The 25,511-nt window shown below is 36.2% G+C and overlaps 1 protein-coding gene across 1 annotated transcript in view; it reads left to right on the forward strand.

Moving 5' to 3' along the window:
• Window positions 1-25,511, forward strand: part of MALRD1 (MAM and LDL receptor class A domain containing 1) — a 625,167-nt gene that overhangs the window by 270,669 nt on the left and 328,987 nt on the right. The window contains exons 26-27 of the mRNA XM_060096153.1: window positions 13,181-13,428; window positions 17,001-17,292. Of these exons, the coding sequence (XP_059952136.1) occupies window positions 13,181-13,428; window positions 17,001-17,292 (540 nt within the window). The remainder of the gene's footprint in view (window positions 1-13,180; window positions 13,429-17,000; window positions 17,293-25,511) is intronic.

The raw sequence follows: 25,511 nt of genomic DNA on the forward strand, positions 1-25,511 counted from the left end.
GAGACAAACAGTATTTTTGTCAGAAGTCAGGCCCCACCCCAGACTTAATCATAAACTGCATTTTAACAAGTATATGTGCACTAAAATTTGAGAAGCACTCATCTAAACAATACAAACATTTGAAAAAGTTCTCTGGTGAGAAGGAAGAGCTATTATTTTATTCTTTGTTTCCTTATTGACATATACAAATATATCAGGATTTTAATAGGGGCAATAATTAGCTTTTTAAATATTAAAAATGATTCTGTGTATATTTTCTTAATGAATTTAATTGAACCATTTATAGTTAAGTCAAGATTTAATGCCTACGTATGTATTTAATTGCCTGATATAATTTATTGGCGATTTTAAGAAGTTTTAAAGAATGAACGTTCATGCATTTATTCAGCAAATATTTATTGAGCATCTACTATGTGCAAGGGTTTGTTCTAGTTACTAAGAATAATGCTGTGAACGGTACAGACAAATTTCCTGCTCTCATGGAGCTTGCATTACGTTTGGTGGTAGTGGAAGGGGACACAGACAAAGCAGAGCAAGTAAAATAACACAGCATATTTCATAATGATAAGTGCTTTGTCAAAAAGTAAAATAGGGAAAAGTGAGAAAGAAGATGCTTAGAGTGATGGTTATAGTTTTAAATAGGGCCATCAGAAAAGTTCTCACTGAGAAATTGACATTTAAGTAGAGATGGAAGGGGATATGGGGATATATGCATACATATAGCCGATTCACTTTGTTATACAGCAGAAATTAATGCAACATTGTAAAGCAATTATACTCCAATAAAGATGTTAAAAAACAAACAAACAAAAAAGATGGAAAAATAATGTATTTGAACCAAGTGATATTTGATGTATTTGAATGAATTTTTTAAAAATTCAAAAACATTTAAAAAGTTGGCTGTAATTAAAACACGGTCCTTTCTATATTATCACCACATCACTAACAATTTCCTTTGATCTCTATGAATGTATAACTGTAATTCCCCTAAGCAGTTATCCTTCAGGACATATTGAGTTGACTCATTTACATCCTGACTACCCTTTCTCATTTGTTATAGCAGAATTCTCTCTGTTTCCAGTAAACTGATGAATTTTGGGGGGAGAAGGGGCTATTGTTTGATGCTATGATATATATGTGACTTTTTACTCACAGTAAGGTTATATTATAGCTGTTACTTCTACACCATATCCAGTGCTCCATCTAAAACTTTTTAGCATATCAGAATTTGTGCTCAGTTGTGGCAAAAAAAATGAATTTAAAGGTGTAGAGTACCTCTGTGGGACTCTACTGGCACCAGTGTACACCATCCTGACCTAGCCTTGCATACTGGACATTTATTTATTTGGTTAAACATTGGGCATCTCTAATATAAGTGGCCCTGGAGCAAAAAACAAAGAAAAATAAGGTATTACCTGAAGAATTGTGGAGCTTTTTGTCTAGCTAGAGAAATATGTACATAAACATTCACCTTGTGAATGGGAGTTAGAATAAGTACAAAGCACTTTTGGATGGGTGAGGGGGAAATAATTTAGTTAAGGTATTTAAATACTAATCCCAACGTGGATTTTTACATCGCCTTGAAAACAGCTAGTGTATTTTCAGAGACTTTATTAATCATGCACTATGAATAGCTTTTGTTTTCTTTGGGAGATTATGTTCAAAAGTAGGTCAGGTATCAAAATGTTAATAAACCAGGCTTCTTGTGAAGGATCTGCTGTCCTAAGCTTCAGGAGTTCATTATTTGCAGGCTGTAGCTTAGTGACTGAGGCTTAGAAAACTTTCACTGTCTTTCCAAGATTATCAACACTGATCCCTTTCTCATGAACTCAGTGTTGTAAAGTGACATGCATTAGGGTAATATTTTCAGAATTATGAAATCAGGTAGTCATCACTAAAGAAAAAATTATGACAATTTTTCAAAACCTGGTATTATAAATAGGATTTTTCCAAATTACCCGCAAACTCATTTTTTTACATGGAAATAAGTATACTCCTTATAGAACAATTGTTCTGTGAAACAGTTTGGAAAGTATTGTTTACAGAATTTATTATTATTACTTCATAGAATAAGGCACTACAAAGGAAATCACTGTATCACAATTTCCTGATGATGTCACCGAATAATAATTGGCATATGACATGAATTTTGAAATAATTGTGGGTTCATAGGAAGTTACAAAGATAGTACAGAGAAATTCTGTGTACCCTTCATGTAGTTTCCCTCAGTGGTTACATTTTATAGTATAGTATAATATCACAACCAGGAAACAATATGGTTCAATATGTGTGTATAGTTCTATGGCATTTTATTATATGTGAAAACTCATGTAATCATCACATTACAATCAAATATTCTGTCTCCACCAAAATCTCCCCTGAGCTATTCCTTTATAATTACATTTATTCTCACCATCCCTAACCTTGGGAAACGGCTATTTTGTTCTCCATCCCTATAGTTCTTAATATTGAGAAAGTTATATAAATATGTAAATGCAGTTTGTGACCTTTTGAGACTGTCTTTTTTCATTCAGCATAATCTCCTTGAGAGCCATCCAAGTTGTTGTGTAAATCATTTGTTCCTTTTTATTGCTGACTCATGTTCCATGGCATGGATGTAACATACCATAGTACTATTTTCCAGAGTGGTTATGCCATTTTATGTTACCACCAACAATGTGTGAGAGACCCAGTTTGTCCACATCCTTGTGAGCATTTGGTATTGTAACTATTTTATTTTTATTATTGCTCCTCTTATAGGTATAGGTTAATATCTCATCAGGGTCTTAATTTGCATTTTCCCTGATAGCTAGTGGTGTTGAACATCTTATCATGTGCTTCTTTGTTATCTGTATATCCTCTTTGGTGAAATGTTTCTTCATGTCTTCTGCCCATTTTTTTTTTTTTTTTTTTTTGCTGTACGCGGGCCCCTCACTGCTGTGGCCTCTCCCGTTGCGGAGCACAGGCTCCGGACACACAGGCTCCGCGGCCATGGCTCGCGGGCCCAGCCGCTCCACGGCACGTGGGATCCTCCGGGATCGGGGCACGAACCCGTGTCCCCTGCATCGGCAGGCGGACTCCCAACCACTGCGCCACCAGGGAAGCCCTTCTGCCCATTTTTTAATCAGAAGCTTTCAAATTGTTGAGTTTTGAGAGTTCTTCATATATTATAGACATAAGTCCTTTGGCAGATGTGTAAGTGGCAAATGTTCTCTCATAGGCTTTAGGTTATGTTTACATTCTCTACAGGGAAAGAGTAATTTTGCTAAAGTCCAATTTATTGATCTTTCCTTTTAGGGATTTAAAAAATTTTTTTTAATTTTTATTATTTTTTTTGTGGTATGCGGGCCTCTCACTGTTGTGGCCTCTCCCATTGCGGAGCACAGGCTCCAGACGCGCAGGCTCAGTGGTCATGGCTCACGGGCCCAGCCTCTCCACGGCATGTGGGATCTTCCCGGACTGGGGCAGAAACCCGTGTCCCCTGCATCGGCAGGCGGACTCTCAACCACTGCACCACCAGGGAAGCCCGGGATCATGCTTTTGATATCACGGTCAAAAACACTTCACTGAGTTCTAGGTCCCAGATTTTCTTCTATTTTTCCTTCTAAAAGTTGCATAGTATTATATTTTACATTTAAGTGTATGCTCCATTTTGTTAATTTTTGTATAAGGTGTGAGGTTTGGGTCTTTTTTTTTTCCCAGTTATCCAGTTGCTTCACCATTAACAAAGCTGTCCTCCCTTCAACTGCATCTGCATCTTTGTCAAATGTTAGTTGGTTGTGCTTGTGTGAAGCTGTTTTGGGTTTTGTTCCATTGATCCAAGTGTCTGTTCCTTCATCAGTACCACTCAGTCTTGAAAATTAAAGCTTTATAACAAATCATAAAATTAGGTAGAGAGAGTCCTTTTAGTTTATTTTTCTTTTTCAACTATATAACCTTAGTTATTCAGGTTCCTTTGACTTTGCTTTCACATTTAAAAAAAAATCATCTCTATATCTACGAAAACAGTGATGTAACTTTGACAAGAATTTTATTAAATACATATATCAGTTTGGGAGAAATAACATCTTTAATAGGATGTCTTCCAATCCATGAGCAGTTTATCTCTCCATTATTTAGACTTTGATTTCTTTTCACCTGTGTTTTGTAGTTTTTGGCTTACAAGTCCTGTACATATTTTATAAGATTTACACCTAAGTATTTCATTTTTTAAGGGATTATAAATGATATTATATTTTAAATTTTGGTTTCTACATATTCAATGATGGTATATAAAAACACAATTAATTTTATATGTAGATCATGTGTCCTGCAACCTTGCTGAGTCATGTATTAGTTCTCAAAGTTTGATAATACATTCCTTAGATTTTCTATGTTGACAGTCATGTCATCTGAAAATTGGGACAGGTTTATATCTTCCTTTCTGATCTGTGTGCCTTAAAGATTTGGTAGAAACCTCCACTGAGACTATCTGAGCCTGGAGATTTCTTTTCAGGAATTTTAAAATTACGAGTTCCGTTACCTTAAAAGTTATAAAGCTGCTCAAATCATTTTGTGTTTGTTCTTTGCAAGGAATAGGTCCATTTCATAGAAGTTGTCAATTTAATGCATTAGAGTTATTAATAATATTCTTATATCATCCTTTTAATATCCATAGGGTCTATGATATCCCCTGTTTCATTCCTGTCATAAGTAATTTGTGTCTTCTCTCTTTTCTTTGACATTCCTTTGAGACTGAAAATACTAATTCATTAAGAAGAAAAATCTGGAAATAATAGATATAGCTACTAACCTTTTTATAAATACAATATAAACAACTTGTCAAAATATGATATAAAGTTCAAGTTATTGAATCATAAAATCAAAGAATCATAAAGTTGGAGAAAATAAAAGAAGTTACTCCATGCTCTTTGAAACAGGGATCTAACACTAAGACTTCTGTGAAGGATTCACTTTTACTCAGTTACAATTGATCATAAATTTTTTATCTATATCCTAGCACTTATCATAGTCTATTAATATATGAGAGAACTCCACTAAGACATGTTTATTGATGAATCAGTTCCAACATCTACTGAATTGCTATTGATTGAATTGGTAAATGAGTCACCAACCAATCAAAGAATCATTTCTATAACTTCTCTGATCTGACAGACAATGGAGGTGGGAAAGGAAAAATAACCTGATTACTGTTTGAACACTTTCATAGGAGAGAATACTCTGTCTCAGATAAAAAGCCTTTTCAACTGTCAGGCACCCATTGATATAATGATTTTCCTAATATTAAATCTACGTTTCCATCCTTGCTCAGTGTGAGTTTTTGATGATAATATTTCCTACTACTTGTAGTTCTTCATAATACAACTCTAAGTTTAGACAGGTACCATTGATTCTGCATGTTTTTTCACATTCCCCTTTCTCATGTTCATAGTTATGATGTCAATATATATATTCTTAGAATCCTTTAGTAGCATTTTATATGCACAGTTCAAGGCCTCTATTATCTAGTCTCCCTCTCATTGGATGGTTTAAATTCTCAAAGTTTCCCATAAACATGGGAATTAAATATTCAGCAAATAGCACAGTACTCTAATTATGAGTAAATTATCACAATATTGTGTCAGTTTTTTGCATAAGATAACACTCACAAATCTTAAGAATTTTAATACTTTAGTTTTTATTTTTTTAGTTAGCCTTGTGTTGATTATATCTATGAAGAATGAATAGGGAGTTGGTTAAATAAAGAATAGTAAAGAAGGTTCCAGATGATAGGAATTACAAAGGGTGGTAGCAAAAAACCAGAGGAAAGACAGATCCTGATGAGTTTGTGGAGAGAAAGCTTAGCATGTCTGAGCTTTCGTTTGAGAGTGGAGAGTAGCTAGGAATGAATCCAGAGAGACAAGCAGGGTTACCTGGTCATCTGTGTTAAGAAATGTCTTTTAACCTAGAGTAACAGAGAGACATTTTAGGATTTTATACAGAGGAATAATATAATCAAATTTGGATTTTAGGAAAATCACTCTGAAGAGCAGTGTAGATGATAGCAATTTTGGAGGCAGGAGGATCAGTCAGGAGACTATTCCAGTATTTCACTCAAGAGATAATGAAGACAAGGTGCATTCAATGAAGATGGAAAGAAGTGAATAAATATTTGGGGGAAAAGTCCACAGATCTGATGATTAATTTACTGTGGAGGATTTCTGGGTTGGACAAGTGAATAACTGGCAGTTTCATTCACTTTTCTTAATTAATGAAGCAAAAGGATAAGGAGGTTTTAAAAGATGTGATTTCTCTTGATTTGTATTTGAGATATCTTAAGATCTTAAAAATGGAGATGTGGCCAATAGACATCTAAGCCAGGGAGAGACATTTCCACAGGAGACATAGAATTGGGGAATATCAGGGAGACCTTCAAGATGGTGGAGTAAGATGTGAAGATCACCTTCCTCCCTGAACATACATCAAAAATACATCTACATGTGGAACAATTCCTACAGAACACCTACCGAATGCAGGCAGAAGACCTTAGACTTCCCAAAAGGCAAGAAACATCCCCACATACCTGGCCATGTCACTAAGAGGGTCTTAGTATTCCGGCTGGGTATCAGGCCTGGGTCTCTGAGGTGGGAGAGCCGAGTTCAGGAAACTGGTCCACCAGAGACCTCCTGGCCCCATGTAATATCAGTCGGCAAGAGCTCTCCCAGAGATCACCATCTCAACACTAAGACCCAGCTCCACTCAACAACCAGCAAGCTACAGTGCTGGACACTCCATGACAAACAACTAGCAAGACAGGAACACAACCCCACCCGTTAGCAGAGAGGCAGCCTAAAATTATACCAAGTTCACAAACACTCCAAAACACACCACCAGATGCAGTCCTGCCCACCAGAAATACAAGATCCAGCCTCAACCACCAGGACACAGACACCAGTCCCTTCCACCAGGAAGCCTACAGAACTCACTGAACAACTTTATCCACCGGGGGCAGACACCAAAAACAACAGGAACTACAAACCTGCAACTGTGAAAGGAGAACCCAAACACAGTCAGTTAAGCAAAATGAGAAGACAGAGAAATATGCAGCAGATGAAGGAGCAAGGTAAAAACCCACCAGACCTAACAAATGAAGAAGAAATAGGCAGTCTACCTGAAAAAGAATTCAGAGTAATGATAGTAAAGATGATTGAAAATCTTGGAAATAGAATGGAGAAAATACAAGAAACGTTTAACAAGGACCTAGAAGAACTAAAGAGCAAATGAACAATGATGAAAAACACAATAAATGAAAGTAAAATTCTCTAGAAGGAATGATTAGCAGAATAACTGAGGCAGAAGAATGGATAAGTGACCGGGAAAGTAAAATAGTGTAAATAACTACTGCTAAGCAGAATAAAGAAAAAAGAATGAGAATAATTGAGAATAGTCTCAGAGACCTCTGGGACAACATTAAATGCACCAACATTCGAATTATAGGGGTCCAAGAAGAAGAAGAGAAAAACAAAGGGTCTGACCAATCACAAGTAATGACAATGAAACTGTGATTAATAAGCTACCAACAAACAAAAGTCCAGGACCAGATGGATTCACAGGCGAATTCTATCAAACATTTAGAGATAACCTAACACCCATCCTTCTCAAACTCTTCCAAAAAATTGCAGAGGGAGGAACACTCCCAGACTCATTCTATGAGGCCACCATCACCCAGATACCAAAACGAGACAAAGATACTACAAACAAAAAAATTACAGACCAATATCACTGATAAATATAGATGAAAAAATCCTCAATAAAATACTAGCAAACAGAATCCAACAACACATTAAAAGGGTCATGAACCTGAACCATGATCAAGTGGGATTTATCCCAGGGATGCAAGGATTCTTCAATATATGCTAATCAATCAATGTGATACAACATATTAACAAATTGAAGAATAAAAACCATATGATCATCTCAATAGATGCAGAAAAAGCTTTTGACAAAATTCAACACTTAAATTTAACATCCATTTATTATTATATACATAGGATGGTATTACTTTAACATATTTAAAATGATATATCAAATTAAAGAAGGAAACAATGGAAGTATTCCCATTAAAATCAAGATCATGTCAAGAACTACTTGACACTATATTACTATTTGTATTCTTTTTGTGGTCGTGGTTGATATGTAAGACATAAAATGAAATAAAGGAATACCAAATTATATTTATTTTCTTTTTTATTGAATTATAATTGACATATAACATTATATTAGTTTCAGGTGTACAACATAAGGATTCAATATGAGTATATACTGCACAATGATTACCACAGTAAGTCTAGTTAACCTCCATCCTCATACATAGTTACAAATATTTTTTTTTGTGATGAGAACTTTTAAGATCTTCTCTCTTAGCAATTTATAATTATTTTCTAATGATATGATTATATACCTTAAAAGCCCGAGAGATTTACTTTAAAAAATGTAAACATTCCAGTACTGAGTTGTGTAGTGCACCCCCGTAAATTGCAACTAGAACCTGTGAATGTGACCTTATTTGGTAACAGGGTCTGTGCAGATGTAATGAATTAAGGTGAGGTCATATTGGATTAGGTGGGCTCAGACCCAATGATTGGTGTCCTTATAAGAAGAAATATGAACAGAGACACCCAGAGGAAAACAATGTGATAACACACAGGGCAAATGCCACGTGACTGGAGTGGTGTGGACAAGCCAAGGAACGCTCAGATTGCCAGTAACCACCAGTAGCTAGAAAGAGGTAAGGAAGGATTCTCCCCTAGAGCCGGTAGGGTGAACATGGTACTGCTGACATCTTGATTTCAGATCTTTAGCCTGAACAACTGAGAGAGAATAAATTTCTGTTGTTTAAAGCCACCCTGTTTGTTGTACTTTGTTGCAGCAGCCCTAAGAAATGAATACAATTCCCAAAGTCACATAGCTAGAAAAGTGCCCCACTCAGAGCTGATGGAAACGAACTTCTCTAATTATGCTTTTTGCTAGTTTGTTTTTAATTAGGATTTGTGAACTTGCTCTGTGCATTATCAGTAGTGTAGTAATCTAAAGATGTTCATAGTTCTAATAAACAAGTAAGTAAAAAGTTTCCTTAGTCAAATAAATTGGGAATATACTTGTATAAAGAAATAGTTTCTATACTGTTGGAATTCATGGAGACTTTAATATGCTAGTGTATTTTTAAATCTCTCAGAGAGATATAATTTATAGGATTTATCATATTCTACTCTCTTAGCAAGTTTGAAGAACATTCTTCCTTTGCACAACAAACTGACATCCATAAAACATTCATATTCATATGAACAGAGTTAAAAGAAGTGATGAATGACATCATGCCACCTCAAGAAGAATCAAGCCAAACTGGATGACTGCCATCTTCATGTAGCTACCTACCCTAGAGGAGGAGGTCTTTTAGAGCATTTCTTTACAGAAATATACATTTTCTTATCCTTCATTATTTGTAGATATATTTTATTGCAGCCGCCATCCCCAACTGCTGCATACCACATTATAAAGGGGAGTACTGGCACAGCAGCTGTGTCATATCATTCTTCAACTCATAGTTCTGCTACTTACAAGGTAATACTAAGCAAAGTACTTTAACTCTGAACTCCAGCTATCTCTTAAACCAAAGTAAGAACAGTAACAATTATGTAGAGATGTGGGAATTAAGTGAAATAAAACATATGAAGAGACTACTCAGGCCCTGATATATGTTATGCTCAATACACAGAAGCCCTGTTTCCAAGCACTTTCCCATTTTCTTAAATGTGCTTTATTTATAGAATATGCTCAATAAATACTAATTCAAAAGGATACATGCAGCCCAATGTTCATAGCAGCTTTGTTTACAGTTGCCAAGATATGGAAGCAACCTAAGTGTCCATCAACAGATGAATGGATAAAGATGTGGTACACACACACACACACACACACACACACACATACACAAACACAATGTAATACTACTCAGCCATAAAAAAGAATGAAATTTTGCCATTTGCAGTAACATGGATGGACTTGGAGGGCATTATGCTAAATAAGTCAGACAGAGAAACACATACTGCATGATATCACTTACATGTGGAATCTAAAAAATAAAACAAGCTAGAGAATAAAACAAAAAAGCAGACTCACAGATACTGAGAACCAACTAGTTGTTACCAGTGGGGAGAGGGAAGTGGGGGGAGGCAATGTAGGGGTAGGGGAGTCAGAGGTACAAGCTATTAGGTGTAAAATAAGCTACAAGGATATATTATATAACACAGGGAATACAGCCAATATTTTATAATAACTATAAATGGAGTATAACGTAAAAATTGTGAATCACTATATTGTACACCTATAACATACACTCTTTTACAGAAACTATATATCAATTTAAAAAATAAATAAAAAATTTATATGAAATGAATAAATGAATAGAATGATATCTTTTAAAAATTTGATGGTAGGATCTTAAAAGGCATTAGGTTGTGTTCTTTCAAAATTATGTCTGTTTTAAATGAAACATTTTTATACTTATAAAGATATTGATCGATGGAAAAATTATAACATTTGGAAAGGGAGAAACTGGTTTGATTGATGATACAGCTGTAGACAAAGGGATCATTTTCTTCCTGATGGCACACCTGTCTGGCCCTGGCATTAATTGCTACATGAAATGCCAGGAATTGGCATCTGCACAGAAGACCATTTGCTACTTGTCTCGCATGGCACCTGTGGGAAATAGTAGAAAATGAAATTATAAGTTGCTCCCTCTTACCATAGTGATATGTAATTCAAACAACTTAGGCCTGCTTGCTGTGTTTTCTTTCCTCCACTGATATTTTAGAATTAAACTTTCCAAGGAAATATATCTTCAAAACTATAGTAGATATCAAAAGCAAAAATATGATTTACACTATAGAGATTCATGTAGCAGTATTTGTATGATTTTTTTTTAAACAAATCTGTTTTTCAGCAGCACACATCATTTCCTTATACAAATGGCCTTTCTAGATGCTGGTCTATATGGAAATCTGGTCCTCATGGGCTGCTAAATCTTCCAACATAAGGGCAATTAGTTACTTCATTTTATATTCTTAACCAAGATAAGAGTTCAGATTATAAACAAGCTGGTGAGTTGGGGTTCATTATTATTTTAGTGAGATTTACTTCCCAGTCCTTTGAGAGGATACTTAGGAGAACTTTAGTATTCTGAACTAAAAGAGGCTGTAGGAATTACAGTCTATTTTAGGACAGAGTAAATTTTCAAAATAAGTTTCAAAAGTAATTTAAAAACTGAATTAACAATTGAATAGAAAATAGGACCCAACTACATGTTGTCTACAAGAAACCCACTTTGAATATAAAGATATTTATAGGTTAAAGGTAAAGTATGCAGAAATATATACCATGCTTACATGAATCGAAAGAAAACAGGAAGAGCTATTTTAATTTCAGACAGAACAGACTTCAAAGCAAGGAACATTATCAGGGATAAATAAGGGCATTACACAACAGTAAGGAGGTCACTTTTCTAAGAAGACATGACAATCCCTAATGTGTATGTACCTAACAACAGAATGTCAACCTGTGTGACATAAAAAACTTCTAGAACTGCAAAAAAAAGAGATGAATCCACTATCATAGTTGGAGTTTTCACACCCCTCTATCAGAAATGGGTAGATCCAGCAGGCAGAAAATCAATAAGGACATAGTTGGACTTAGAATTCTTACTATCCTGGAAATGGAAGAAAAACTTAAGCAATTTTAATATTAAAATATTTTTTAAATACCTGGGAGATAGTTGATATTTAATGTAACTCAACATATTTAATTTCTGCAACTTATTATAATAAATCATTACAGTTTTAACCTTTTCTGTTTCACAATTTTCTTAGCTCTAAAATAAGTCTATGTTTTAAAAAATAATTACAATGACTAATAACTTTTGCTTTAGGAAATATTTCCCAGCTAAACTGTGTTGCAGAATAATAAACGTCCTAAATTCCCTACCAAGATCTGAGAAGCAAAGATGAGAAGAGAGAAGAAATAAATTACATTGACCAAATAGGTGTTTGCAGGAGGAAACGTGTGTAATGCTGGAATATTTTCTCATGGATTTTGACACAGGGACCAGACTACTGAAGAAATAAACTTAAATGAGCCATGGAAATAGATGTGTGTAACAAACTAAACTATTCTGTTTTAATGTTGCTGTCAGGATAATATTGTAAGGTTTCTAACATTACATGATGTGGCAGGATTACTTCAATTTTTTCAATTTTTTAGTTGAAGTATTGTTGATTTATAATTTTGTGTTAATTACTGCTGTATGGCAAAGTGATTCCATTATACATATATATACATTCTTTTTTATATTCTTTTCCATTATAGTTTATCACAAGATATTGAATATAGTTCTCTGTGCTATAGAGTAGGACCTTGTTTATCCATTCTATATATAAAAGCTACATAAGATTACTGTATTTTTTGTCTTTTTTAAAAGTTCATTTATTTATTCAGCAAATTGAGCAATTATTTGCCAGGCACTGGGAATATAACAACAAAACTGAGCAAATTATCTCCTTTATAACACATGCATTCTGATGAGTGAGGAGTGGGGGAAGACAAAAAATAAATAGGTAAAACATATAATGTGTTAGAAAAGTGCCCAAAATAAAAATAAACAAGTGAAGTAGGACAGAGTTAAGGATAGGAGCTTTTACGTACACTGATAAATAAGGACCCATGGGGCCTCCCTGGTGGCGCAGTGGTTGAGAGTCCGCCTGCCGATGCAGGGGATACGGGTTCGTGCCCCGGTCTGGGAGGATCCCATATGCCGCGGAGCGGCTGGGCCCATGAGCCATGGCCGCTGAGCCTGCGCGTCCGGAGCCTGTGCTCCGCAATGGGAGGGGCCACAACAGTGAGAGGCCCGCGTACCGCAAAAAAAAAAAAAAAAAAATAAGGACCCACTGAGAAGGTGATGCTCAAATACAGATCTGATAGAAGTGAGTGGACAGGCCATTTGGGAAAGAATCCAGGCAGAGAGAGTAGCAAGTTCAAAGGTCCTGAAACATGAGTGTGTTTAACAAGATTACTGTAATTTGTGATTGCATGCTTTATCTACTAATTTCCTTTTTCTCTCCACCATAAATTGGAAAATGTTTTCCAGGTACTTCCAGTGGCTGCTGTGATTTTGAGTTTGATCTTTGTGCCTGGGAGCAGGAACAGGATGATGACTTTGACTGGAATCTGAGGGCTAGCGGTATCCCTGCCTCAGGCACACAGCCAGCTGCTGATCACACCTTGCGAAATTCATCTGGTCATTACATCTTTATAAAGAGCTTGTTCCCTCAGCAGCCCATGAAAACAGCCAGAATTTCAAGCCCACTCATAAGCAGAAGAAGCAAAAACTGCAAGGTATGGGGAAAAAAACAGAAATATTATGAACAACTTCTGATGGAGTTAAGTACAGAAAATGAAATGGCCAGCACCAGACCAACAAATGAGTTTGAATGTATTCAACTTGGAATATGTGAGGGAGGTAGAAAGTGAAGTAAGGGTGAAAGGGAAGGATCATTGGAGCTGTTGGAAGAATTTATTCTGTGGATAAGTTCCATAGATAAGGAATTTTGGAAACCATTTGAAAATGTCATGGTTATTATTCATAACCATGGGTAGAACAAAAGAAGTAAAATATCAGTTGTGTCCACTCAGGGAACTTGGTACTTATTGGAATTATGGGAATTTCACCACAAGAAAGAGAATTAAACAATGAGAAATAACATAAAGTTAAATATTTCCAAGAACTAATATGAGTCATAGTTGGCACCATGATAAAATGGTTGAAGACATCTTCATGGAAAAGGAAAGACTGAAATTGACCCTTTAAAAAGTAGAATTTCTAGGGGCAGGAAGAAAAGATGGTTTGGCCATTATGCTGTGGAAATTTGAAGAAAACATTTATAAGAGTGTTAAAAGTATAAATAGAGTTGTATGGATCTTCATATGATGTCTATGCATTTGCAAGGACCTTCACTTTATTTATTGTTTGCATGATTGTCTATTTTTATTCCCCAAAGGATTTGAGTCAGCTAGGCTAGGGGCTAAATTTATCTTTACATATAAATTAAGCACTCAGAGATGACTTCACAGAATCTTGCTTATAAGAGATTAATGCGTGAATAAATTTGCCATTTATTTATATTTACGGCAAGAAATGCAATCTCCATAAGCTCTGAACACATGTATTCTGACTGGTGTATTCCCCAATGTCTGAACACTGAAAGGAAAACAAATTATATTCAGAAAGTTGCTAGCCGATCAAAGAATCAGGCTGGGAGACAATAACATGATTTAAACCTTTATTATCTTCAAATTGTATTATTCTTGTGTATCTGTCTCCACAATAGAGAGCCCTGACCCCAGAATGGGACATATTAAATCTTTGCTCAAAGGCTCCCCAGCTGTACCTGTACTTATTACAGATGTTTGTTCCTCTGTTTTATACTGACCATCCATTACATCCTACCATTTTCCCAGTCTTAATACATGTTAAGCCTTTAGTTTGTGTTAGGAGCTTTTCTGTGTCATCTTAAATTGATTTCATAGTTTAATTCTCAGGGAATAATCACGTCTCTCTTCTCTCTTCAAGCAAATTTCAAAGATTTTCTGCAAGAAAGTGACACTCTCAGAGTTTTAAAGATGTAACTCAGTCAGCAGTCCAGAATGGATGTAATGAATCATACACAATTATATTAAACTTTATTTAATTAGTTTGGCAAACGTTGCATTTTAGAAAAGTAAAAAAGTCAAACTGAAATTGTATATATTTCATGTTTAATTTTTAATCAGGTTTTAAGACTAGAACTAATTTACAAATTTCAGAATATCTATGGGTATATAGATTTATAGATATAGACTCAACATATATAAAATCTGGAATGCTGGGGTTTATTTTCAAGAAAGTATTGAGTAATTTGAAAGACATCAAAAAAAGACTCCTTAGCTTTTCTTTTTAGACTTCCTCTAAGAATGTTCAAAAGATTTTTTTTTTTCATACTGTAGTTACTAAGGATCTCATTCATCTCTATTTTTCCCTGGTCCCAGCACTATAGTTCCCACTGTTTTAAAACACCTGTGTGAGAATAATGAAGTATGCCTAGGAGAAATGTCAAAAAATTAATGATGAATGGTTCATTTTATGAATATTTATGATATAGATTGAATACAAAGAAGTAAGGAAAAGTCATGCTGGGAATGATTGGGTCTCTCATATATAAAAATTTGTTTATCAGGTAAGCAGATTGACCTTCCATATTTTCATGAAAATCCTTTCTGTCACTTGACCTTGTGGAAAACTTCAGGGAGAAAAAATCAAATTGGAGATTTTTCTTCCTTTTGAGGGATGGGTGGGAGGTAGGAAGGGATGCAGACATAGATTGATGAGGGTAGAGATCAAACCTCTGAGTAACTGAAATTTCCAGTGAAAATGCCTCCTTAGAAGAATTTAATACTTAAGAGATTTTTATTCACTCATGTTGCCCTGTGATTAGGTTACATTGTCATCAAGTGTTCTCTGTAGAAATGGAGTATTTCGATGCTTGCTTGCATGTTGACCCAATGGCATCATTCAGAAAATGGCCTCAAGAAGATAAGGAAGTATTTACTGTGACATAAAACATATGCTTTATGTTTTCTGTGCAAATAAGAAGGCAAAACAAGGGAGAATACTGGGAAGACCACACCTATGACTGCAAGGGCTCCAGACAGATGTGTGCTATGCCTGTTGGGTAGTTTCCTCTCTTGCCTATTGACGCTGCTCAACAGGCTGGCCTCAGACTCTTTGTGTTTCTCATTTTGTGACACTCAGGTTTGACCCGTCCTCCCCAAACAAGCCAAAGTGGTCATAGAGCTCATGTTTTCCAACAGTAATGGATTAATCAGTAGAAGAAACATTCTTGGATCATAGAATAATACCTGAAATTCAGGTATTATTCATCAGCTAGGAAATTTGCATAGAGTTACTTACATGGCTTAGCTCTTCTTGGTGCTCTTTGAAGTATGCATTGCATATATTGTCTAATCACATTCTTTACCCTTTAAACACATTCATTTTTCTTTCTCTAGAATATAATATCCATGAGTGCTAGTCTTTCCAAAATGTGATTTTCCTGTGTGAAGATCACCCACCATTACTCTTTTCCTTCATTCATAAAAAAGACAAGACAAAAGCTTAAAAACACTCTCAGCAGTCCCTATTGTTCCTAACTCATATTCTTCTTCCTCCTAGAATTTCCCCTAACTTTCTCCATCTGTGTAACAATCACTAAAAATCTGGTAAACTACATCTTTGAAACATTGAAACGTTAATTCCTGGAAATACTTACATTAATTTTTACTTGGGGGTACAACTCTCAAGTCTGCTCTTCTAAAGCATTTCAAGTAAAATTTAGAAATTGCTATTCTGGTGGTTTTGCTATGTATAGTACAGCCCTGAGGATCTTGTAGAACTAAAAATGTGTTTCAAGTGGTGGAATAAGCAATAAAGTACTCTACTATTTTGAAGAAAATGATTTAAGTTTCATAAGATTAGAAATGATTTTCTTTAGTACCTGATATTTCTTAATCATGAAAAGTCTTTCTATATAATACATCACTTTTTAATGATATTTTTATTCCTTTGACAGTGGATCTTAAGAGTTTGTGGAGGAATTCTACTTTTATAAGTCACAGAAAAGAAGTGAACTCTGCTCATTTTTCAACTAAGTTTCTATTTGATCCTTATTGTACTGTTTTCCATGTTTTGCAACATAGGAGTTAAGGCTGGCCTAACTTCATTCATTGGTAGAGTACTCACAGAGCAGTAGAACATACAGATCTAATTTTCCTTCAGGAATCTGTTAAGAAGGGAGAGGACAATATGATATAATTGAAAATAAGGTGAAATTAATTGTACTAATTATATATAATATTCTGATTCTTGGTTACAGATAATTTTTCATTATCACATGTATGGACATGGCATTGGAGCACTCACTTTGATGCAGGTATCAGTCTCAAACCAAACAAAGGTCCTACTTAACCTCACTGTAGAGCAAGGCAATTTCTGGCAGCGGGAAGAATTATCCCTGTCTGGTGATGAGGACTTCCAACTCAAATTTGAAGGCAGAGTTGGGAAAGGCCACCATGGAGATATTGCACTGGATGACATTGTGCTTACAAAGAACTGTCTATCATTCCATCACTCCATGAAAGAGGAACTCAAAGTGCTTCTTCCAGCAGGTACATTTTAATTTGTTTGTGTGGTGCTTTTACAGAGAGGTAGGTGGGAAGGAAGGAAATGGAAAAGAAGTGACATAAACACCTAGTAAATCATTGTTTTCATAAAGAAAAATCTTTTTGAATCTAAAATGTTATCTTTCAAGGCTTTACTCATAAACTTGTCTTCCAACATTTCTCCAAGCTTTGGTATATTTACCAGTTCCCCAGTTCCTAGTTTAGTCAATTTCTTCTTACATCAATAAACTAAGACTCCTTTGTTTTCAGTCTGATTCAGAATTCAGTCCTTAGTAAATATCAATTCACTCTTAATACAATATAAGAACATCAAGAACAGACTTACTCAATTTTAATTAGATGTTACTGTGGTTACGTTATTTACTTTATTCTTTTTAGACCAATACTTTATTCATTTGAATGTTGAGTTTATATATTTAAATAGTTTAGATGATCAAATATGTCCATCCATTCACCTAAAAATTTAGGGGTAATTTGTCTAAATAGTTAGATTATTGGTAGATGTCCAATATAATACATACAGTGACAATATTGTAAGAAGTGGAAATAGCAAGTAGCATTAATTCATATAAAATATTAGAGGATGAGATGAAAATGCAGTATATAGTGTTACAATGACAAAAGAACAAATTTTGGGACTTCCCTGGAGGTCCAGTGGTTAAGACTCTGCACTCTGAATGTAGGGGCCTTGGGTTCGATCCCTGTCCTGGGAACTAAGCTCCCACATGCTGCATGGTGTGGCAAAAAACAAAAACAAAAACAAATTTTATCAGTTGATAATAGGACATATATTAATATTTAAACCATGAGTTTTGAGTAGAAAATAAAAGTGCCATTCATTTTGTATATAAATTATATCTTGTAATTAACAAAAACAAAAGTGCTTTAAGAAGAATGAACTAATTTGTTTGTACTGACTTTTAACATGGTGGGTGGAATGGGGAACACTGCCATTTCTGCCATAACTTCTTCATACATTTTAAAGGGAGTGTTTTAATTTGCTTAAGAGTAGGTTTCTAGATAAATATTTTCCCATTGACACATAGTTAAGCCAAGCTCCTTGCCTGATGTTTCCAGTACTATATGGAATAGGACAGAGGAAAAGAAACATTTCAAGACTCTGTTGAGGGATAAGTATACTTATGTGAATTTAATGTAAAAGCATTTCAGAAACCTCAGACTAATCTACTTTCTTTTTCTTTTTTAACATCTTTATTGGAGTATAATTGCTGTACAATGTTGTGTTTCTGCTGTATAACAAAGTGAATCAGTTATATGCAAACGTATATCCTCATATCCCCTCCCTTTTGAGTCTCCCTCCCACCCTCCTTATCCCACCCCTTTAGGTGGTCACAAAGCACCAAGCTGATCTCCCTGTGCTATGCAGCTACTTCCCACTAGTTATCTATTTTACACTTGGTAATGTATATAGGTCAGTGTTGCTCTCTCACTTTGTCCCAGCTTACCTTCCCCCACCCCGTGTCCTCAAGTCCAGTCTCCATATCTGTGTCTTTATTCTGGTACTGCCCCTGGGTTCATCAGAACCACTTTTTTTTAGACTCCATATATATGTGTTAGCATACAGTATTTGTTTTTCTCTTTCGGAGTTACTTCACTCTGTATGACAGACTCTAGGTCCATCCACCTCGCTACAAATAACTCAATTTCATTTCTTTTTATGGCTGAGTAATATTCCATTGTATATATGTGCCACATCTTCTTTATCCATTCATCTGTTGATGGACACCTAGGTTGCTTCCATGTCCTAGCTATTGTAAATAGAGCTGCAATGAACACTGTGGTACATGACACTTTTTGAGTTATGGTTTTCTCAGGGTATATGCCCAGTAGTGAATTGGCTGGGTCATATGGTAGCTCTATTTTTAGTTTTTTAAGGAACTTCCATACTGTTCTCCGTAGTGACTGTATCAATTTACATTCCCACCAACAGTGCAGGAGGGTTCCCTTTTCTCCACACCCTCTCCAGCCTTTGCTGTTTGTAGATATTTTGATGATGGCCATTCTGACTGGTGTGAGGTGATACCTTGTTGTAGTTTTGACTTGCATTTCTCTAATGATTAGTGATGTTGAGCATATTTTCATGTGTTTGTTAGCAATCTGTATATCTTTGGAGAAATGACTATTTAATTCTTCTGCCCATTTTCAGATTGGGTTGTTTGTTTTTATGATATTGAACTGCATGAGCTGCTCATGAATTTTGGAGATTAATCCTTTGTCAGTTGCTTCATTTGCAAATATTTTCTCCCATTCTGAGGGTTGTCTTTTCGTCTTGTTTATGGTTTCCTTTGCTGTGCAAAAGCTTTGAAGTTTCATTAGGTCCCATTTGTTTATTTTTATATTTATTTCCATTTCTCTAGGATGTGGCTCGAAAAGGATCTTGCTGTGATTTATGTCATAGAGTGTTCTGCCTATGTTTTCCTCTAAGAGTTTGATAGTGTCTGGCCTTACATTTAAGTCTTTAATCCATTTTGAGCTTATTTTTGTGTATGGTGTTAGGGAGTGTTCTAATCTCATACTTTTACATGTCCCTATCCAGTTTTCCCAGCACCACTTATTGAAGAGACTGTCCTTTCTCCACTGTACATTCCTGCCTCCTTTATCAAAGATAAGGTGACCATATGTCCGTGGGTTTATCTCTGGGCTTTCTATCCTGTTCCATTGATCTATCTTTCTGTTTTTGTGCCAGTACCATACTGTCTTGATTACTGTAGCTTTGTAGTATAGTCTGAAGTCAGGGAGCCTGATTCCTCCAGCTCCATTTTTCGTTCTCCAGATTGCTTTGGCTATTCGGGGTCTTTTGTGTTTCCATACAAATTGTGAAATTTTTTGTTCTAGTTCTGTGAAAAATGCCAGTGGTAGTTTGATAGGGATTGCATTGAATCTGTAGATTGCTTTGGGTAGTAGAGTCATTTTCACAATGTTGATTCTGCCAATCCAAGAACATGGTATATCTCTCCATCTGTTTGTATCATCTTTAATTTCTTTCATCAGTGTCTTATTGTTTTCTGCATACAGGTCTTTTTTCCTCCTTAAGTAGGTTTACTCCTAGGTATTTTACTCTTTTTGTTGCAATGGTAAATGGGAGCGTTTACTTAATTTCTCTTTCAGATTTTCATCATTAGTGTATAGGAATGCAAGAGATTTCTGTGCATTAATTTTGTATCCTGCTACTCTACCAAATTCATTAATTAGCTCTAGTAGTTTTCTGGTAGCGTCTTTAGGATTCTCTATGTATAGTATCATATCATCTGCAAACAGTGACAGTATAACTTCTTTTCCAATTTGGATTCCTTTTATTTTTCTTTCTTCTCTAATTGCTGTGGCTAGAACTTCCCAAACTATGTTGAATAATAGTGTTGAGAGTGGGCAATCTTGTCTTGTTTCTGATCTTAGAGGAAATGGGTTTGGTTTTTCACCATTGCGAATGATGTTGGCTGTGGGTTTGTCATATATGGCCTTTATTATGTTGAGTTAAGTTCCCTGTATGCCTACTTTCTAGAGACTTTTTATCATAAACCAGTGTTGATCTTTGTCAAAAGCTTTTTCTGCATCTATTGAAATTATCATATGGTTTTTAGCCTTCTATTTGTTAATATAGTATATCACATTGATTGATTTGAGTATATTGAAGAATCCTTGCATTCCTGGGATAAGTTCACTTGATCATGGTGTATGATCATTTTAATGTGCTGTTGGATTCTGCTTCCTAGTATTTTATTGAGGATCTTTTCATCTATGTTTATCAGAGATATTGGCCTGTAGTTTTCTTTTATTGTGACATCTTAGTCTGGTTTTGGTATCAGGGTGATGGTGGCCTCATAGAATGAGTTTGGGTGTGTTCCACCCTCTGCTATATTTTGGAAGAGTTTGAGAATAAGAGGTGTTAGCTCTTTTCTAAATGTTTGATAGAATTTGCCTGTGAAGCCATATGGTCCTGGGCTTTTGTTTGTTGGAAGATTTTTAATTACAGTTTCAATTTCAGTGCTTGTGATTGGTCTGTTCATATTTTCTATTTCTTCCTGGTTCAGTCTCGGAAAGTTGTGCATTTCTAAGAATTTGTCCATTTCCTCCATGTTGTCCATTTTATTGGCATATCATTGCTTGTAGTAATCTCTCATGATCCTTTGTATTTCTGCCGTGTCAGTTGTTAGTTCTCCTTTTTCATTTCTAATTCTATTGATTTGAGTCTTCTCCCTTTTTGTCTCTATGAGTCTGGCTAATGGTTTATCAATTTTGTTCATCATTTCAAAGAACCAACTTTTAGTTTTATTGATCTTTGCTGTCATTTTCTTCATTTCTTTTTCATTTATTTCTGATCTGACCTTTATGGTTTCTTTCCTTCTGCTAACTTTGGGTGTTTTTGGTTCTTCTTCCTCTAATTGCTTTAGGTGTAAGGTTAGGTTGGTTATTTGAGATTTTTCTTTTTACTTGAGGTAGGATTTTATTGCATTAAACTTCCCTCTTAGAACTTGTTTTGCTGCATCCCATAGGTTTTAGGCCATCGTGTTTTCATTGTCTTTTGTTTCTAGGTATTTTTTGATTTCCTCATTGATTTCTTCAGTGATCTCTTGGTTATTTAGTGTATTGTTTAGCCTCCATGTGCTTGTATTTTTTACAGAATTTATCCTGTAATTGATATCTAGTCTCATAGTGTTGTGGTCAGAAAAGATACTTGATATGATTCCCATTTTCTTAAATTTACCAAGGCTTGATTTGTGACCCAAGATATGATGTATCTTGGAGAATGTTCCATGAGCACTTGAGAAGCATGTGTATTCTGTTGTTTTTTGGATGGAATGTCCTATAAATATCAATTAAGTCCACCTCGTTTAATGTGTCATTTAAAGCTTGTGTCTCCTTATTTATTTTCATTTTGGATTACCTGTCCATTGGTGAAAGTGGGATGTTAAAGTCCCCTACTATATCTGAGTTACTGTCGATTTCCTCTTTTATGGCTGTTAGCATTTGTCTTATGTATTGAGGTGCCCCTATGTTGGGTGCATAAATATTTACAGTTGTTATATCATCTTCTTGGATTGATCCCTTGATCATTATGTAGTGTCCTTCTTTGTCTCTTGTAAAGTCTATTTTGTCTGATATGAGAATTGCTACTCCAGGTTTCTTTTGATTTCCATTTGCATGGAATATCTTTTCTGTCCCCTCACTTTCAGTCTTTTTGTGTCCCTAGGTCTGAAGTGCATCTCTTGTAGACAGCACATATATGGGTTTGTTTTTGTATCCATTCATTCAGTCTGTGTCTTTTGGTTGGAGCATTTAATCCATTTGCATTTAAGGTAATTATCAATATATATGTTCTATTACCATTTTCTTAATTGTTTTGTGTTTGTTTTTGTAGGTCTTTTCCTTCCCTTGTGCTTCCTGCCTACAGAAGTTCCTTTAGCATTTATTATAAAGGTGGTTTTGTGATGCTGAATTCTCTTAACTTTTGCTTATCTGTAAAGGTTTTAATTTCTCCATCGAATCTGACTGAGATCTTTGTCAGGTAGAGTAATCTTGGTTGTAGGTTTTTCCCTTTCTTCACTTTAAATATGTCCTGCCACTCCCTTCTATCTTGCAGAGTTTCTGCTGAAAGATCAGTTGTTAATCTTATGGGGATTCCCTTGTATGTTATTTTTTGCTTTTCCCTTGCTGCCTTTAATATTTTTTCTTTGTGTTTAATTTTTTTTTTTTTTTTTTTTTTTTGCGGTATGTGGGCCTCTCACTGTTGTGGCCTCTCCCGTTGTGGAGCACAGGCTCCGGACACGCAGGCTCAGTGGCCATGGCTCATGGGCCCAGCTGCTCCGTGGCATGTGGGATCCTCCCAGACCGGGGCGTGAACCCGTGTCCCCTGCATCGGCAGGCAGACTCTCAACCACTGAGCCAACCAGGAAGCCCTTTGTGTTTAATTTTTGATAGTTTGATTAATATATGTCTTGGCATGTTTCTCTTTGGATTTATCCTGTATGGGACTCTCTGTGCTTCCTGGACTTGATTGACTATTTCTTTTCCCATGTTAGGGAAGTTTTCAACTATAATCCCTTCAAATATTTTCTCATACCCTTTCTTTTTCTCTTCTCCTTCTGGACCCATATAATTTGGATATTGGTTCATTTAATGTTGTCCCATATGTCTCTGAGATTGTCCTCAATTCTTTTCATTCTTTTTTTTTCTTTATTGTGCTCTGTGATAGTTATTTCCACTATTTTATCTTCCATGTCACTTATCCGTTCTTCTTCCTCATTTATTCTGCTATTGATTCCTTCTAGAGTATTTTTAATTTCAGCAGCTGTGTTGTTCATCACTGTTTGTTTGCTCTTTAGTTCTTCTAGATCTTTTTTAAATGTTTCTTTTATTTTCTCCATTCTATTTCTGAGATTTTGGATCATCTTTACTATCATTACTCTCGATTCTTTTTCAGGTAGGTTGCCTATTTCTTCTTCATTTATTTGGTTTTGTAGGTTTTTACCTTGCTCCTTCTTCTCTAACATATTATTTTGTCATTTCTTTTTTTTTTTCTTTGATGGGTGATGCTGTATTCTTCTCTTACTGGTTGTTTGGCCTGAGACGTTCAACACTGGAATTTGAAGGCAGTTGGATAGAGCCTGTTCTTGGTGCTGAGATGAGGACCTCCAGGAGGCTTCACTCTGATTAATATTCCCTTGGGTCTGAGGTTCTCTTTTAGTCCAGCATTTTGTACTCACAGCTCCCACCATAGTCGTTCCTGTCCAACCTCTGGCCTGGGAACCAAGATCCTGCAAGCTTTGTGGCACAGTAAAAAAAAAAAAAAAAAAAAAAAAAGAAGAAGGAGGAAAGAAAAAAAGGAGTAGTACAATATCAAACAATTAAAAACAAAATAAAATTAGAAAGATAAAAAATATATTAGGAAAAATAACACTGTAATGGAAATAACTGCAACAAGGTAAAATAAATTCACAACAGAAAATATAAAAAATTAAAAATAATTTTTTTTTTTTTTTTTTTTTTTTTTTGCTATAGGCAGGCCTCTCTCTGTTGTGGCCTCTCCCGTTGCGGAGCACAGGCTCCAGACGTGCAGGCTCAGCAGCCATGGCTCACAGGCCCAGCCGCTCCGCGGCATGTGGGATCCTCCCAGACCGGGGCACAAACCCATGTCCCCTGCATCGGCAGGCGGACTCTCAACCACTGAGCCACCAGGGAAGCCCTAAAAATAATTTTTTAAAAGGGGGTGGGGAACAAGCCTAAAGGATAGACAATAACAAAGTATAAAGAATAAAATAAAATAGAATAATAAAAGATTTATTAGGAAAAATAAAAATATAAGAGTCAATAAGAATGAATCTACAAGGTAAAACAGAACCCCAATCTAAAAGAGGGGAAAAAAAAAAAAAAAAACCTTGGCTATGGGGGCGGAGTTTAGGTGCGGGTGGAACTTAGGCAGAGGCATGGTTTAGGGTGGGCCGGGGCGAGACCTAGGCAGGTCGGGGCGCAGTGTTCAAGTATGTGGTGGGGCCTCTGCTTAGGACGTATACAGAACGGGAGAGGCATATACAGAACGGGAGAGGCGGCATGTTGAAAAGCGTTCCTCTGGAGTGTGGAGTTCTGGAGTTTGGAGATAAGGCACTGGGTGAGGGTATGTGGGTGGGGTTTAGGCCCAGTGCATTGGAGGGGGTCTCCAAGTGTAGAGGTGGGGACCTAGGTGGGGGTGTAGTGTCTGGGCTTGGGCTCTACGTGGCAGGAGGGAGGCTTCGAGGGCAGAGGTTTAGGCCCGGGAACCCAACAGGCTTCCCGATGACTAAGTGGACAAGGAAAGCACTGGTCGCGTTCCCTTCTGTTCCTTTGCGCCCCTCCCCCACCATCTCCACCAGTGTCTTCCCGTCGCCCTTCTTACCCCTAACTGTGGGTGGGTTCTGCTGGGTGTAGGAACTCCTACCCTCCCCTGCTGCCCCTCAAGCGTGCTGATCCCAGAGGTCCAGCCTTTACTTTTACTCCCTCTTCCCTTCCCTCCCTCTTCCCTCTGGGCATGGGATCCCTTCCCCTCCCCCAGCCACCCTTCAGGGGCACCTGCCTCCACTTCTCCTCCCCCTTCACTTCCCTCATGCCCCACATCCTACCTGGTCACTGGAGCTTCCTCCTGTCCCCTTAGGTATCTGTGGTCCCCCACTGGTGCCTGGTAGCTGCCCTAGTTGTGAGGAGATACAAATTCC

The sequence above is a fragment of the Mesoplodon densirostris genome, chromosome 4 (assembly GCF_025265405.1).
Source record: "Mesoplodon densirostris isolate mMesDen1 chromosome 4, mMesDen1 primary haplotype, whole genome shotgun sequence".
In the NCBI taxonomy this organism is placed as follows: domain Eukaryota; kingdom Metazoa; phylum Chordata; class Mammalia; order Artiodactyla; family Ziphiidae; genus Mesoplodon; species Mesoplodon densirostris.